The sequence below is a fragment of the Cetorhinus maximus genome, chromosome 9 (assembly GCF_964194155.1).
Source record: "Cetorhinus maximus chromosome 9, sCetMax3.hap1.1, whole genome shotgun sequence".
NCBI lineage: Eukaryota > Metazoa > Chordata > Chondrichthyes > Lamniformes > Cetorhinidae > Cetorhinus > Cetorhinus maximus.
In genome coordinates, this window is record NC_135887.1 from 1033548 (window position 1) to 1047917 (window position 14370).

General features: G+C 44.0%; 1 protein-coding gene across 6 annotated transcripts in view; it reads left to right on the forward strand.

Annotated features, from left to right (window-relative positions):
• Positions 1 to 14370, forward strand: part of rilp (Rab interacting lysosomal protein) — a 44073-nt gene that overhangs the window by 11314 nt on the left and 18389 nt on the right. For 3 of the 6 annotated variants that reach the window (XM_078547939.1, XM_078547935.1, XM_078547940.1), the window contains exons 2-4: positions 1750 to 1873; positions 5213 to 5334; positions 13249 to 13446. In XM_078547939.1, coding sequence (XP_078404065.1) covers positions 1750 to 1873; positions 5213 to 5334; positions 13249 to 13446 — 444 coding nt within the window. Of the gene's footprint in view, positions 1 to 1749; positions 1874 to 5212; positions 5335 to 13233; positions 13447 to 14370 lie in introns of all 6 variants that reach the window. The other 3 variants (XM_078547937.1, XM_078547936.1, XM_078547934.1) reach the window with 1 other exon arrangement.

A 14370-nucleotide genomic window follows, 5' to 3' on the forward strand; every position in this document is an offset into this window, starting at 1 on the left:
GTTCCAGGAATGGGTTATTTTAAGCACAATGTTAGATTGGAGAAGCTCCTTGGAACAGAGGAAGTTGAGGGGAGATCTGATAGAGGGGTACGATATTATGACAACTTTAGATCAGGTAGACCAAAAAAAGCTGCCCCCATTAGCTGGTAGTACGAGTAGGGGATACAGATTTAAGATTTTGGGCAAGAGGTGCAGGGGGATGTGAGGAAGAATTTTTTTACTCAGCAAGTGGGAATGATCTGGAACTTGCTGCCTATGAGGGTGGTAGCAGCAGAGGCAATTAATGATTTCAAAGGGAAATTAGATAGGCACTTGAGGGAAATGTACTTGCAGGTTTGGGAAATGGGGCTGACTGGATTGCTCTGCAGAGAGCTGGCATGGGCTCAGTGGATGACTGGCTTCCTTTTGTGTCATTAGGACTCTCTGACAAAAGTCCAGAGAGTAGTGTGTTATATTCCAGAGAATCAGGTGGTTAAGGATAGAGCTGGAGCTAATCTTTACATTTTTATAACCTTTATTTACAGTGATACACATTAAAACAAAACACACACCTCCTAACCCAACAACCACACTTTCAGTCTTTTCTAATTATAGGCACGGAAGTGACTGTCCAGTTAATACCCAGCACCCGAATGCAATTAAATACAATTAATATACAATTAACATGAAGGATTTATAGGCTTATTGATAGTCCGATGGACCACATTGTGAATGCTCTGTCCATTGTCATAATCATCATTACATACCAACCGAGAGGGTGGTTGGTCCTATATATAGCAGGAGGGTTTCATTACACAGAATCAGGCTATTTGGCCCTACCAGTCCATGCCATTGTCTATGCTCCTCATGAGTATCCTCCTACCCTGCTTCATCTAACTCTATGCTTCTATTCCTTTCTCCCTTGTGTGCTTATCTAACTTCACCTTTAAATACATTTTTTATTCACCTCTTATAGACCCTTAACCCATACCTTTTGAGAACAGGGGGAGCACCCACACCCACACTCTCCAGCTATGAGAATCACAGCGAATGTCAATAATTTGCCAATAATCGTAGAATTTGGAGTTGGAGTTCCAGTGTCTACTCGCTGCTTGGAGTGGGGTTTGAACCCTGCTCCATCAGACTTCAGGTTGGGAATGCTACCAGTAGGCCAAAGGCTCATGCACAATAATATGCCAGTGGCAAACTCAGCACTGCATTTATCACACCAATATGAACATGTTTTCCATTTCCTGTACAAATCTTTATGGCCTCTGACTGATTGACTGAGATTGTCCACAAGTTAGGCGGACTGGCAGATGTGCTTCAGTCTTGTGCCCAGTAGAAACTGGGTTGTGATTTATTTGTTATTGATCTTATATGTGAGCACTACTGGCATGTCAACATTTATTGTCTATATCTACTCTCCTTAAGTAGATGACAGTGGGTTGTCTTCTTGAACTGTTGCAGTCCTTGTGGTGAAGATGCTCTCGTAATGTTGGGTAGGGAATTCCAGGGTGTTGAGATGTTAAATGAACAGTGATACATGCCTGAATCATGATGGGTGACTTGGAGAGGAACCCCAAAGTCAAGGTGTTCCCACAAGATTGCTCTCGAGAGCCAGCACAGAAGAGGGGATTTATATCTGGGATTGGCTTTCATTGCAAGCCCCAGGATTGAAAGTTGGAATTTTAATCTACTGTTACACGTCTCCAACATGAGATTATTATAGTGCAGTATGAATACTTCATTTCCTGTTGTGTATTTCAGGATCTGGAACTTAAAACACACACATGGCACAAGCCAATCCAGGAACTGCAGAAGCAGATTTCACAGTTGACAGATGAAAACCAGCATCTCGTTAATCAGTTGGTCGAGATTCAGTCCCAAGAAGGTAAATTTGACCTCTGCTTACATAAACTCCTTTATCTGTACTTTCTGTTGCTTTCTATCCTGTTTACCAGTAATGGACATACTATAGCATCCTGTGTTTGTAAGGGATTTTCTAGAACATAAAAGTGTAAATTTAAGATGAGTAAAGGCTATTCGATCATTAAAGCGCATTTTGAAAAGTCCTAAGCAGCAAAATTCAGCTCCAGAATGTGGCTGATCTGACTGTGGCCTTAAATCCTCTTTCTTGCCTGTCCCACATAAGCTTTGATCCCCATATCAATCAAAAATCTGTCTAACTCTACCTTGAATATATGTAATGATGCAGCTTCCACTGCTCCCTGTGAAAAAGAATTCCAAAGACTAATGACCCTCTAAGATAAGAGGGTGCAACCATTGCCGGCAACTGTATAGACCCCACCTCAGGAGGAGGAGGCAGGGAGGAGCTATCTAGAGCCCCTTCACTTGGGACATGCCATCCGTGAGCACCCACTGAGACTTTGGCTCCTTTAGAATGCCATCCCTTCACCACTGTTGTTCTGCAACTCCCTACCTGCCCATCCGTCTACAAGGTCCAATCATGACATCCTCTTGGCCAAAATGCTGCAATAGAAACCATTAACAAAAGCTTTTCCATAAAACTTTATCCAGTGTCCAAAAATGCATACAAAATTGAACCATTCAGCCTTGTGCATTATCTTACTGCCTGTCTTGCGACTGCCTTTGCCTGACTTAGTGCAGTGCTTCCTCAGCAACAGCATCAGGGCTGACGGATGGCTGCTGACTGTCACGGGGGGAGACTTTAGATGACTCTGCAGGATGCTCTTGAGCATCTCTAGGCCAGCTGGCTGGGTGGCAAAAGCAAAGGTACTGGCAGAGTGACACTAAGAGTGACAGTGGTGGGAGCACAACTGCTCTCATCCTTCGAGGACACCAGGTTCATGCTCCACAGAGCCTCTGCCACTTGCCCAGGCTGGTGCATCAGCAGGTCCTAGTAATCAGCTGGAAGACAGCTTGCTGGGTTTGTGTAAGTCTGCTTGCCCTGATTTCCCCTGCTTTGTCTGCAGCCCATTTATGTTCTGTGATTCACCATGTGCAGATACTGGCTCTATACTAGTCTGTAAGGAAGCTATTGTACCAGTATCTGAGCTGGTGACTGCAATTGTCAGTTCAGGTGACAGCGCCTCTTCCTGAGAGGGCTATAGCAGCTCTCACCCTTCCTCATGAGGCTGCAGTTGGCCAGGCTGTAGTTCTTGGGTATCAGAAATGGGGCGGTTGGGGTGAGGAAGGTGGGGAGGGGTGGAAAACAGAGGTCCATGGTCACATGATTTGCAGCTCTCACTTGCTTCTATCAGCAAGATAAGTATGTGGTGGGATTTGAGGCCATAAGACAGAAACGTACTGTCCTCCTGAATGGTCTCTGTGACTTTGGATGGAACAGCCTCTGTGGAAGCCTGCCGCACAATGCTGAGCACTGTCTCCTCCAATGGGCTTGGGTGATGCAGACATGGCTGTCCCCCTCTGATCCTGTTCTGCTCCCTCCTGTTGTGGGCCACCTTGTTCTGCAGAAAAGAGAAGAATGTTAGTGATTCTTTGCATTCTGGTGATGTACCTGCCATAACTGAATAGGTGGAGATATGTGGAGACTGCGAGAAGTGGGTCGGAAGCTGGTATCATTGAGGATGAGGTACAACACCTGAACATTAGGCTTGAGTCCTGATAGTGAGGGCCTGCTGGTGGGTGAGTGAGGGGGTTCTGTTGATTTGAGTCCTGATAGTGAGGGCCTGCTGGTGGGTGAGTGAGGGGGTTCTGTTGATTTGAGTCCCGATAGCGAGGGCCTGCTGGTGGGTGTGAGGGGATTCTGTTGCATTGTGTTGGTTATTTGGTGGATAGGAGACGCCACATGAAGATGCATTTGTTGAATTTGATCACCTGTGTGAGCTCCCAGATTGGTCCCAATGTTTATCATCCTTTCAGGAAAATCTTTTTGCTAATGTTATTTTACACATTAAATTTTATTTTCTCCGGCCTGCCTGACATGTCTTGAAGTAGTTTAAAACTTTGCATTCCCTGATGAGGTTCCTGCATGAACCACCTTGGCTTTAGACTGTAGAGTTTTAACCCTCCCTAATCATATAGCCTATCACATTTACACCTGCAATAACTCTCTGTACCCACTCATTATACATGTCGGCCTCTTTGGAACCTGATGACCAGAATACCTCTGAACAGTGCTTTATAAAAACTCTAGATATGTGCTGCTGTTTTCTGGTTATGTATTCCATATTTTTTTAAAAATAGGTTCTCCATTTTTTTTTGTACAGTTAAATGTTGATTGTACGGCCATGTAGGCAAGTTACCCCCAGACCACTGACCATAAAGCTTGACCTGTGTGTGAGAATGGTTCAGGGTTGACTCTTTAAATTAGTTTCTTCCCTTTCTCTTGGCGAATTGCTTTTCTGCTCTTCTTGAAGCAAAGCTGAGTTCAGGGACTCTGCATTTGCCAAATCTGAACACATTTGGAGTATCAATCTGTTGTTCCACTGCCCAAGTATATGTGACCCAACATTTAGAGAATTCATCAAGTCGTAACACAACTTAGGCATGAAAATTCAGTTTTATCCATCCCCAAGACAGAAATTTCCCCTTACCAACAGACTAAAAGATAGGGTGGATACTATCAGTAGAGGCACTGTCAGTACTGTCTTTGTTTTGTATGTCAGGAAGTGTCCTTGAGCTGTGAAGGGAGCCTTGCCTCCTCCCCATCCCATTGCCTCGATAATGTTGCCTGCCAATTGCCAGAAATTGGCCAGAAGAGTCTGATTGTGAATGACAATAGAGGCTGGAATTCAAACTCTGATCTCTCGGGTTTGAGTTGAAAGCTATAACATTGTGGCTACTATGTCCCTGATAACACATTCCTGATGCAGTTTCATTGTGTCAAATGTTGTTACACAGTAAAGCGCAGATAGGCAAGAGCTGGACTGTTGAAGTTGAGCTTGTGACTATGGCAGGATACTTTACTGCGGTGTTATAATCTAGAGTTGAATTTAATAGTGCCTGAAGAAAGGAATGTGCTCCGAGCATGGCTTGTCTTCACAGGGTGGGAGCTGAGGAGGCAAATTCGAATCTTGCAAATTGTGAGTAACATTGTCATTATGGTTGCTCCTATTGTATCAATCTATCCTGCCAGGGCTGGACTGGGATTGGATCTGACTCGTGCATTGTAAGATTTGAATTACGTTTTTACAAACCCTGCAGGATCTTATTTAGCGTAAGTTCTCGCGAGCTACATAATGTTTTGACCAAAGGATAGATATGCTGACATCCTTTCTTTTATTAGACAGCCTATCCAAGAAGGAACGGGAAGTAATGCTCAAGTTGAAAGAAGTGGTTGACCAACAACGAGATGAGATCCGAGCCAAAGGTCATGAGATCTATTGTAAGAACGAAGATGTTGACGCAGTAAGTGACAGACCTTACCGCTTTGGGACCCTTTGGAGTTTTGCTAGTTTCTATCTCAGTTCCCCCAGAGTGAAGAATTGTAAAGTAGAAGTTAAAGACCATAAGAGAATGTTTTGCAAAAAATATAAAGTTCATTCGGGTACGCTGATCTCCTGATGGAGCATTTATTTTATCTTGTTCTCATTCTCATTTAATAACAAGATTTTCATTTCATTTCTGAATCATTTATCACATTTTAAAAAGGGCACCTCACTTTTATTCAGCAACAACAGAAACAACTGGCATTTATATAGCAGCTTATTCAATGTAGAAAAACAGCTGACAGTAGTGTAACAACTGACAGTAGTATAAGGAAAAATAGACCCTGAGCCAAATAACGAAAGATTAGGAAGGACGACCAAAAGCTTGGCTGGAGATGGGTTTTAGGGAGGGTTTTGACAGAGGAGAGAGAAGTGAAGAAGTCCAGGAGTTTAGGAAGACCATTTCAGAATGTGGAACCAAGGCAGCCGAAAGCATAACTGCTAATGGTTTTTTGCCCTACATTTAATGTCCTTTTCTACTGATGTTTGCATTCTTTTTCCCTCCTTATTCAATCAGTGAAAGGTTTGCAAACTGAGGATATGGGGATCTGTGTATAGGTCTTTTTGCCTCTTGCGTAGTGCATGGGGCTGTGCGAGTATCCCGAGATGCATTTTTAATTACCCATTCTTGAGGAAAGACTGTTGTCTCAGGTATCACTTTGAGGGCTCATACGATGTGAATGTTATGAAATGTGACTGGGATTTTGTGCTGCACTGTGTTAGTGTGTCACTGAATGGCCCTTTTTTGTTGTTTAATCGAAATGTTTTGGATTATCTGAATTAATGTTCAAACAGGCTTTAAGCTTCTGAAGTCTAGAACTATTTGCACCCAACCTCCATAGAAAAAATTCAACTTGCAGATACTTTAGCTTTAATTCTAAACCAGTTAGTCCAGTTTAGATGTAAATAGATGAAGTCAGATGATCAATTTATGGTGCTTGAGCCAATGATCCCTTATAAAGTAATTGTTGCATCATGCCTAAAATGTAACTAAAAATTGCACAACTTTTACTTCAGATAATACATCAGACAGGGACTCTGATTTAAAAAGGTGTGTTCATGATTACTAATACCGGATATTTAGTGTGTAGCTAGTTAGTCCCTTCTTGCATCTGTTTATGAACATTTCCACCCAGCTCCTTTGCTGCTGCTCCTCTGATTCCCTGCATTATAGCACTCATTTCACTTTTTTATGACAAATAGAGCTTCACTGGACTTTAGCATTGCCCCTCCCTCAGTCCCAAATACTTGGGCTAGTGACTCACGAGGTTAGTGACTCACACGCAGTAATTGAGATTTTGGGGACACTGTCTCGCCATGGAGTGAGCACACTATAATTTAAATTTACCATATGGCCAGAAATAGTAAACCTACGAAAACCACAGATATACTATACCACTGGGAAGTGTTAGTATACAGATACTTGGTTGTATGAGGTCGTTGAGAATCACATTGACAGTGCATGTCCCCATTATTATAGAACACTATTAAGGCATTTTAAGATTACTGCATCATGCCCCACAGTCTATTCTAGTGTATAATGTGGGTTTGCTGCTCAAAGGACCACCTATGATTTGGAAACAGCCATGAGGTAGTGATTGAAAAGCCTGGCCAGTTTCCACATTATAGTGACTGAAAGCTCGGTGGATTTGTCCTTGGTGCAGAGTGCATTGTCTTTTCATTTTTGTTACGTTGGTTCACACAGTAAAAAGTAATTTAACTAATACAGCCAACTGCTGACAGATTAAGAGTACTTTGAAAAAAATCATATGCCAAAATGCAGATTAAATGAAGGAGTGAAAGGGAGTATAAAAGTCAAGGTGCCTGTGAAGTGAGCAAGACATTTTAAAAAAATTTATTCATGGGATATGGGCTTCGCTGGCTGGGCCAGCATTTATTGCCCATCCCAGTTACGCTTGAGAAGGTGGTGGTGAGCTGCCTTCTTGAACCGCTGCAGTCCCTGTGGTGTAGGTACACCCACAGTGCTGTTAGGAAGGGAGTTCCAGGATTTTAACCCAGCGACAATGAAGGAACGGCGATATATTTCCAAGTCAGAATGGTGAGGGGAACTTCTGGGTGCTGGCATTCCCATTTATCTGCTGCCCTTGTCCTTCTAGATGGTAGTGGTTGTGGGTTTGGAAGGTGCTATTGAAGGAGCCTTGGTGAATTCCTGCAGTGCATCTTGTAGATGGTACACACTGCTGCTACTGTGCGTCAGTGGTGGAGGGAGTGAATGTTTGTGGATGTGGTGCCAATCAAGCGGGCTGCTTTGTCCTGGACAGTGTCAAGCTTCTTGAGTGTTGTGGGTCCAGGCAAGTAGGGAGTATTCCATCACACTCCTGACTTGTGCCTTGTAGCTGGTGGACAGGCTTTGGGAAGTCAGGAGGTGAGTTGCTCCCCTTAGAATTCCCAGCCTCTGACCTGCTCTTGTAGCCACAGTATTTATATGACTAGTTCAGTTCAGTTTCTGGTCAATAGTAACCCCCAGGATGTTGATAGGGGAGATTCAGTGATGGTAACATCAAGGGACGATGGTTGGATTCTCTTGTGTTGGAAAGGATCATTGCCTGGCACTTGTGTGGCACGAATGTTACTTGCCACTTGTCAGCCCAAACCTGGATATTGTCCAGGTCTTGCTGTATTTGGACATGGACTTCTTCAGTATCTGAGGAGTCGCGAATGGTGCTGAACATTGTGCAATCATCAGCGAACATCCCCACTTCTGACCTTATGATGGAAGGGAGGTCATTGATGAAGCAGTCGAAGATGGTTGGGCCGAGGACACTACCCTGAGGAACTCCTGCAGTGAGGTCCTGGAGCTGAGATGACTGACCTCCAACAACCACAACCATCTTCCTTCCTGCTAGAAATGACTCCAACCAGTGGAGAGTTTTCCCCCTGGTTCCCATTGACTCCAGTTTTGCTAGGGCTCCTTGATGCTACACTCTGTCAAATGTGGCATTGACGTCAAGGGCAGTCATACTCACCTCACTTCGGGAGTTCGGCTCTTTTGTCCATGTTTAAACCAAGGCTGTAATGAGGCCAGGAGCTGAGTGGCCCTGGTGGAACCCAAACTGGGCATCAGTGAGCAGGTTATTGCTAAGCAAGTGCCACTTGATAGCACTGTTGATGACCCCTTCCATTACTTTACTGACGATGTAGAACAGACTGATGGGGCTGGTAATTGGCCGGGTTGGATTTGTCCTGCTTTTTGTGTACAGGACATATCTAGGCAATTTTCCACATAGCCGGGTAGATGCCAGTGTTGTAGCTGTACTGGGACAGCTTGGCTAGGGGCGCGACAAGTTCTGGAGCACAAATCTTCAGCATTATTGCTGGAATGCTGTCAGGGCCCAGAGCCTTTGCAGTATCCAGTACCTTCAGCCGTTTCTTGGTATCACATGGAGTGAATCAAATTGGCCCCTTTGATGCTGGGGACCTGTGGAGGAGGCCGAGATGGATCATCAACTCGGCACTTCTGGCTGAAGATTGTTGCGAATGCTTCAGCCTTATCTTTTGCACTGATGTGCTGGGCTCCCCCATCATTGAGGATGGGAGATATTTGTGGAGCCTCCTCCACCAGTGAGTTGTTTAATTGTCCACCACCATTCACGACTGGATGTGGCAGGACTGCAGAGCTTAGATCTGATCTGTTGGTTGTGGGATCGCTTAGCCCTGTCTATTACTTGCTGCTTATGCTGTTTGACACGCAAGTAGTCCTGTGTTATAGCTTCAGCAAGTTGACACCTCATTTTTAGTATGCCTGGTGCTGCTCCTGGCATGTTCATTGAACCAGGGTTGATCCCCTGGCTTGATGGTAATGGTAGAGTGGGGGATATGCTGGGCCAAGAGGTTACAGATTGTGTTCGAGTAGAATTCTGCTGCTGCTGATGGCCCACAGCCCCTCATGAATGCCCAGTCTTGAGTTGCTAGATCTGTTTGAAATCTATCCCATTTAGCATGGTAAACATACAATGTTTTGGCCTCAACTACTTTCTGTGGTAGCGAATTCCACAAGGTCACCACTTTCTGGGTGAAGAAATTTCTCCTCATCTCAGTCCTAAATGGTCTACCCCATATCCTCAGACTGTGACCCCTGGTTCTGGACTCCGCCACCATCGGGAACATCCTTCCTGCATCTACCCTGTCTAGTCCTGTTAGAATTTTACAGGTTTCTATGAGATCCCCCCTCATTCTTCTGAACTCCAGCGAATATAATCCTAATCGACTCAATCTCTCCTCATGTGTCAGTTCCGCCATCCCAGGAATCAGTCTGGTAAACCTTCGCTGCACTCCCTCTATAGCAAGAAGGTCCTTCCTCAGATAAGGAGACCAAAACTGCACACAATATTCCAAGTGTGGTCTCACCAAGGCCCTGTACAATTGCAGCAAGACATCCCTGTTCCTGTACTCGAATCCTCTGGCTATGAAGGCCAACATACCATTTGCCTTCTTTACCGCCTGCTGCACCTGCATGCTTACCTTCAGCGACTGGTGTACAAGGACACCCAGGTCTCGTTGCACATTCCTCTCTCTCAATTTATAGCCATTCAGATAATAATCTGCCTTCCTGTTTTTGCTACCAAAGTGAATAACCTCACATTTATCCACATTATACTGCATCTGCCATGCATTTGCCCACTCACTCAGCTTGTCCAAATCACACTGAAGCATCTCTGCATCCTCCTCACAGCTCACCCTCCCACCCAGCTTTGTGTCATATTTGTGCCACACAACACGATGGAAGGTTTTCTCAATGTGAAGGCGGGACTTCGTCTCCACAAGGACTGTGCGGTGGTCACTCCTACCAGTACTGTCATGGACAGATGCATCTGCAGCAGGCTGGTTGGTGAGGATGAGGTCAAGTATGTTTTTCCCTCTTGTTGGTTCCCTCACCACCTGCCGCAGACCCAGTCTAGTAGCTATTTCATTTAGGACTTGGCCAGCTCGGTCAGGAGTGGTGCTACCGAGCCACTTTTGGTGATGGACATTGAAGTCCCCCACCCAGATTATGTTCGGTGCCCTTGCCACCCTCAGTGCTTCCTCCAAGTCGTGTTCAACATGGAGGAGCACTGATTCATCAGCTGAGGGAGGGCGGTATGTGGTAATCAGCAGGAGGTTTCCCTGCCCATGTTTGACCTGATGCCATGAGACTTCATGGGGTCCGGAGTCAATGTTTAGGGCTCCCAGTGCAACACCCTCCCGACTGTATACCACTGTGCCGCCACCTCTGCTGGGCCTGTCCTGCCGGTGGGACAGGACATACCCAGGGATGGTGATGGTGATGTCTGGGACATTATCTGTAAGGTATGATTCTGTGAGGATGACTATGTCAGGCTGTTGCTTGACTAGTCTGTGAGACAGCTCTCCCAATTTTGGCACAAACCCCCAGATGTTAGTAAGGAGGACTTTGCAGGGTCACACCATGTGTGTTCCACACCATTTCATTCCTGATACTACTGATTTCTATTGCATTGTTTCTGTCAATCATTGCATCCTGTTAATGTGTGACTGGAAAAACAATTATTGGTCAACCATCACCTGTAAAGTATAAGTCCCTCATTTCAAGACCTTATGTGACATTATGTGAATTTTGGGACTCTGCAATGATTTAGACGAAGGTAGACATGGCTTATTGTGTAGAAATCCCTCAAGAGAACCTGTTCCCTATACTCTTCTAACCAAACAAAATTCCAGTTTTTCTCACTAAATTTTTGCACTGCATGATGTCTCTCTACGGAAAGAGTAAATTCAATTTATTGCAGTGTCTGACCACACAGTTCCAATCCAAAGAAAGACTTGCATTTATATAGTGCCTTTCGCAATGTCAGGACATCTCAAAGTGCTTTACAGCCAGTGAAGTGCTTTTTTGAAGTGTAATCACTGTTGCATGTGGAGAAATGAAGTAGCTAATTTTCTCATAGCAAGGCCCCACCAACAGTGGTGTTCTTCCAATCAGATAACCTGATATTAGGGCTGTTGGTTGAGGGATACATATTGGCCAGGACACTGGGGAGAACTTTCCTGCTCTTGAAAATAGATACCGTGGTTCGTAATACATCAAGCGAAGTGGGGTGACCGGGTCTCCATTTAATGTCTCCTCTGGAAAGATGGGATTATGGATAGTACCATTGGATCAACAATTAAAATCCTGGGTCTGAAAAGAAGGTTGTTTTTGAACTCTCGGTTCAGTCAGACAGACCAGAATGATCTTTACACTTCCTAGATTATGAGACTAAACATTGTTGGGGCCTTAATCATGTTTCTATGTACGCTGCTTTGGTTTTTATAATTTAATCTGATTTTTGGAAGACGGCCAGGCATCTCTCTACTTATCAGCAGGTTGGGAAAGAGTAGGTGCATTCTGCTGTAACTGATTACAGGGCAAAGGATAACCCAGAAGTTGTCAGAAGATTGAAAGTCTGAACCGTCCCTTAGTCGCATTTTTGATTGAGCTGTTTATATGAGGACCAGCGCTTGTGTTTCTTTCAAAGTACTGTAACCTCCGCTGCAGGTTCCAATTCTACAAACAAACTTGCATTTAAGCCTGTTTTATTTTACAAAATTACCTGCGGAACGCTTGAAGTGTGCCTGTGAATTCAACTTTTGAGCTTCGTAGTGGCTCTGGTGGTGAATGTTCAGCTTTGAACTGAACCCAAGTGGCCGATGATTGTGGTTTGATCCCAATACTGTGTTAGCTGCATTCAGGGGAGTGACATTCGGGACCCAACAACTGTGCTTTAGGTCCCAATGTTAAGTGGGGGGCGGGGGGGGGGTTGGAGTGGGAAAGATCAGATCATGGCCTTTGATGGGGAAGTGTGCATATATGTGGATTTCAGATGGTGACAGAATCTGGCTCAGTTTTGTGTGGTTGGGGCAAATGATTTGGTTCAATGATGTGTTGCAGCAAACCTGAGAAACATGTGTACTTGCTATCTGTTGCCCGATTACTGTGTACTTGCTATCTGTGATATGATTAGCTGCCCGATTACTGTGTACTTGCTATCTGTTGCCCGATTAAGTTTAACCTGGATTGTACCCTTGTAATGTTTTTGAAATGGTTTTGAATGTGATTGAAGATTTTTATGAATAAAGTATATTTTTACAAAAAAAAAAAAAAAATCTGTTGCCCGATTACTGTGTACTTGCTATCTGTTGCCCGATTACTGTGTACTTGCTATCTGTGATATGATTAGCTGCCCGATTACTGTGTGTTTGCATTTAATAATTCTGGGAGAGAGCGCGAATGCTAATTTCTCAGCAGGACTGATCAATGATTGATCATTTGTCCTATTGATGAGAAAACACCCCAGTGATACTGCCTTTAGCTCAAAGATAAAAGAATGGCTCCTTCGGTGAGTTGATGGGCTCTGATGGAAATGTAGCAGATTAAGTCGCCAACCACCACTTTCCCCTTCGCCCCCAGGTCATCCCGGACTCTTCAGGGATTAAAGCGTTATCTTTTTGACACATCTGTGAATGACCCAGGAGAAAAATCATAGGGGGCACTATAAAAAAACTGATTTTCCTTCATTTTCTTTGAAGCCTTTAGTTGTGTTTAGTTTGGGAAGGGAGGCTGTTTGACTGGGTGGGGCAGTTTGGAGGCAGAATGTCAGGTGATGAAACTCCCACAGATCAGGACACTGCAACCATATTACCAGAGTCAGTACCTTTTTTTAAGGAGCAGAGAGGGAGAAAGGGGGCAGGATGGAGGATGTTAATAAATACTGCCTGACGATGTCATTATTTTTAACACTGCAAGTCTTTGAAAATGCATTGACAAAAACAGAAGTGCAACTTGTTGATCTGACTGTTACAGATTGTTTTGTTCCAGCTTCAGCAGCAGTTGGATCGACTTCTGAAGGTTAACAATGATTTGCGGCACAAAATAAACGTGGTTCAAACCCAGCTGAGAAGTGTGCTGGAGAAAAAGGCAGAACTGGAGGTCACAGTGCAGCAAAAGGACAAAGAGATAGACAGGCTCCAATCCAACCTGGCTGAGATTCGGACTGAAAAAGGCACTGATCAAAAGGTATTTGAATCCCAGGCGATAGCACCTCTTGCCTCCTAAATCAGAAGGTTTGGGTTCAAGTCCCTATTTCAAAGATTTGTGTAGAATATCTCCTTAAATGTGTCAAATAATTATTGTTACCATTTCTGTACTAATTTTCTTCTATAATACCTTTTTGCCTAGTCATGGATAATTTACCCCCTCAAATGCTACAGGAGCTACTAGGCCTAACATGGTATATTTAAAAAAAAGAAATGAAAGATGGAGCTTACATTTTGGATCATTGATCATTCATGCTTAAAAAAAGGTTGAATGAGTTGATTTTGTTAGGAGAAGAGGGGAGATTAAAGATGCCTGGGGAAGACACTGTAGGCTGCAAGTGTTGAATTTACTGAAAGAAATGGAATAGGCAGATCAATAGTACAGGCATGTTACTTGCACAATTGGAAAAGATGAGTATTTGACACGCCCAGTGTAAACTAGTAGCAAAGCATTCCAAAAGAAACTAGAAGAGCTTGCATACTTCAGAGAGGAAAGATGAAAGTGGTCGATCCAGATCCTAACCAATGGGGATCTGGATGGGCCAAATGCCTTTTTACTATCCTACCCTATATACATTTTGTTACGATCAGGTGAGGAAGGGTTGAATGACTCCCTCCTTTTCCCTCCTTGTTTGACCACAGTCGGTTTTTTTGTTGTGGAAGGATATACCTGCTAATTTAGTGAGAACTTAACTCTTTACACGCTGTAACGATAAAAGAACAAATTGGACAGATTTTCTTGAGTTTAGCAAAGAAAGCTTTATCATACTTAAACCAATCGAAACAAAATACACTCTGACTTTTTTGCTCATGCTCTCTCTGTCACTCTCTCTCTGTCATAAACACAGGTCACACACGTACAAAATAGATTAGAATGTGGAAGGACAGGTTAGTCAAATTGAGT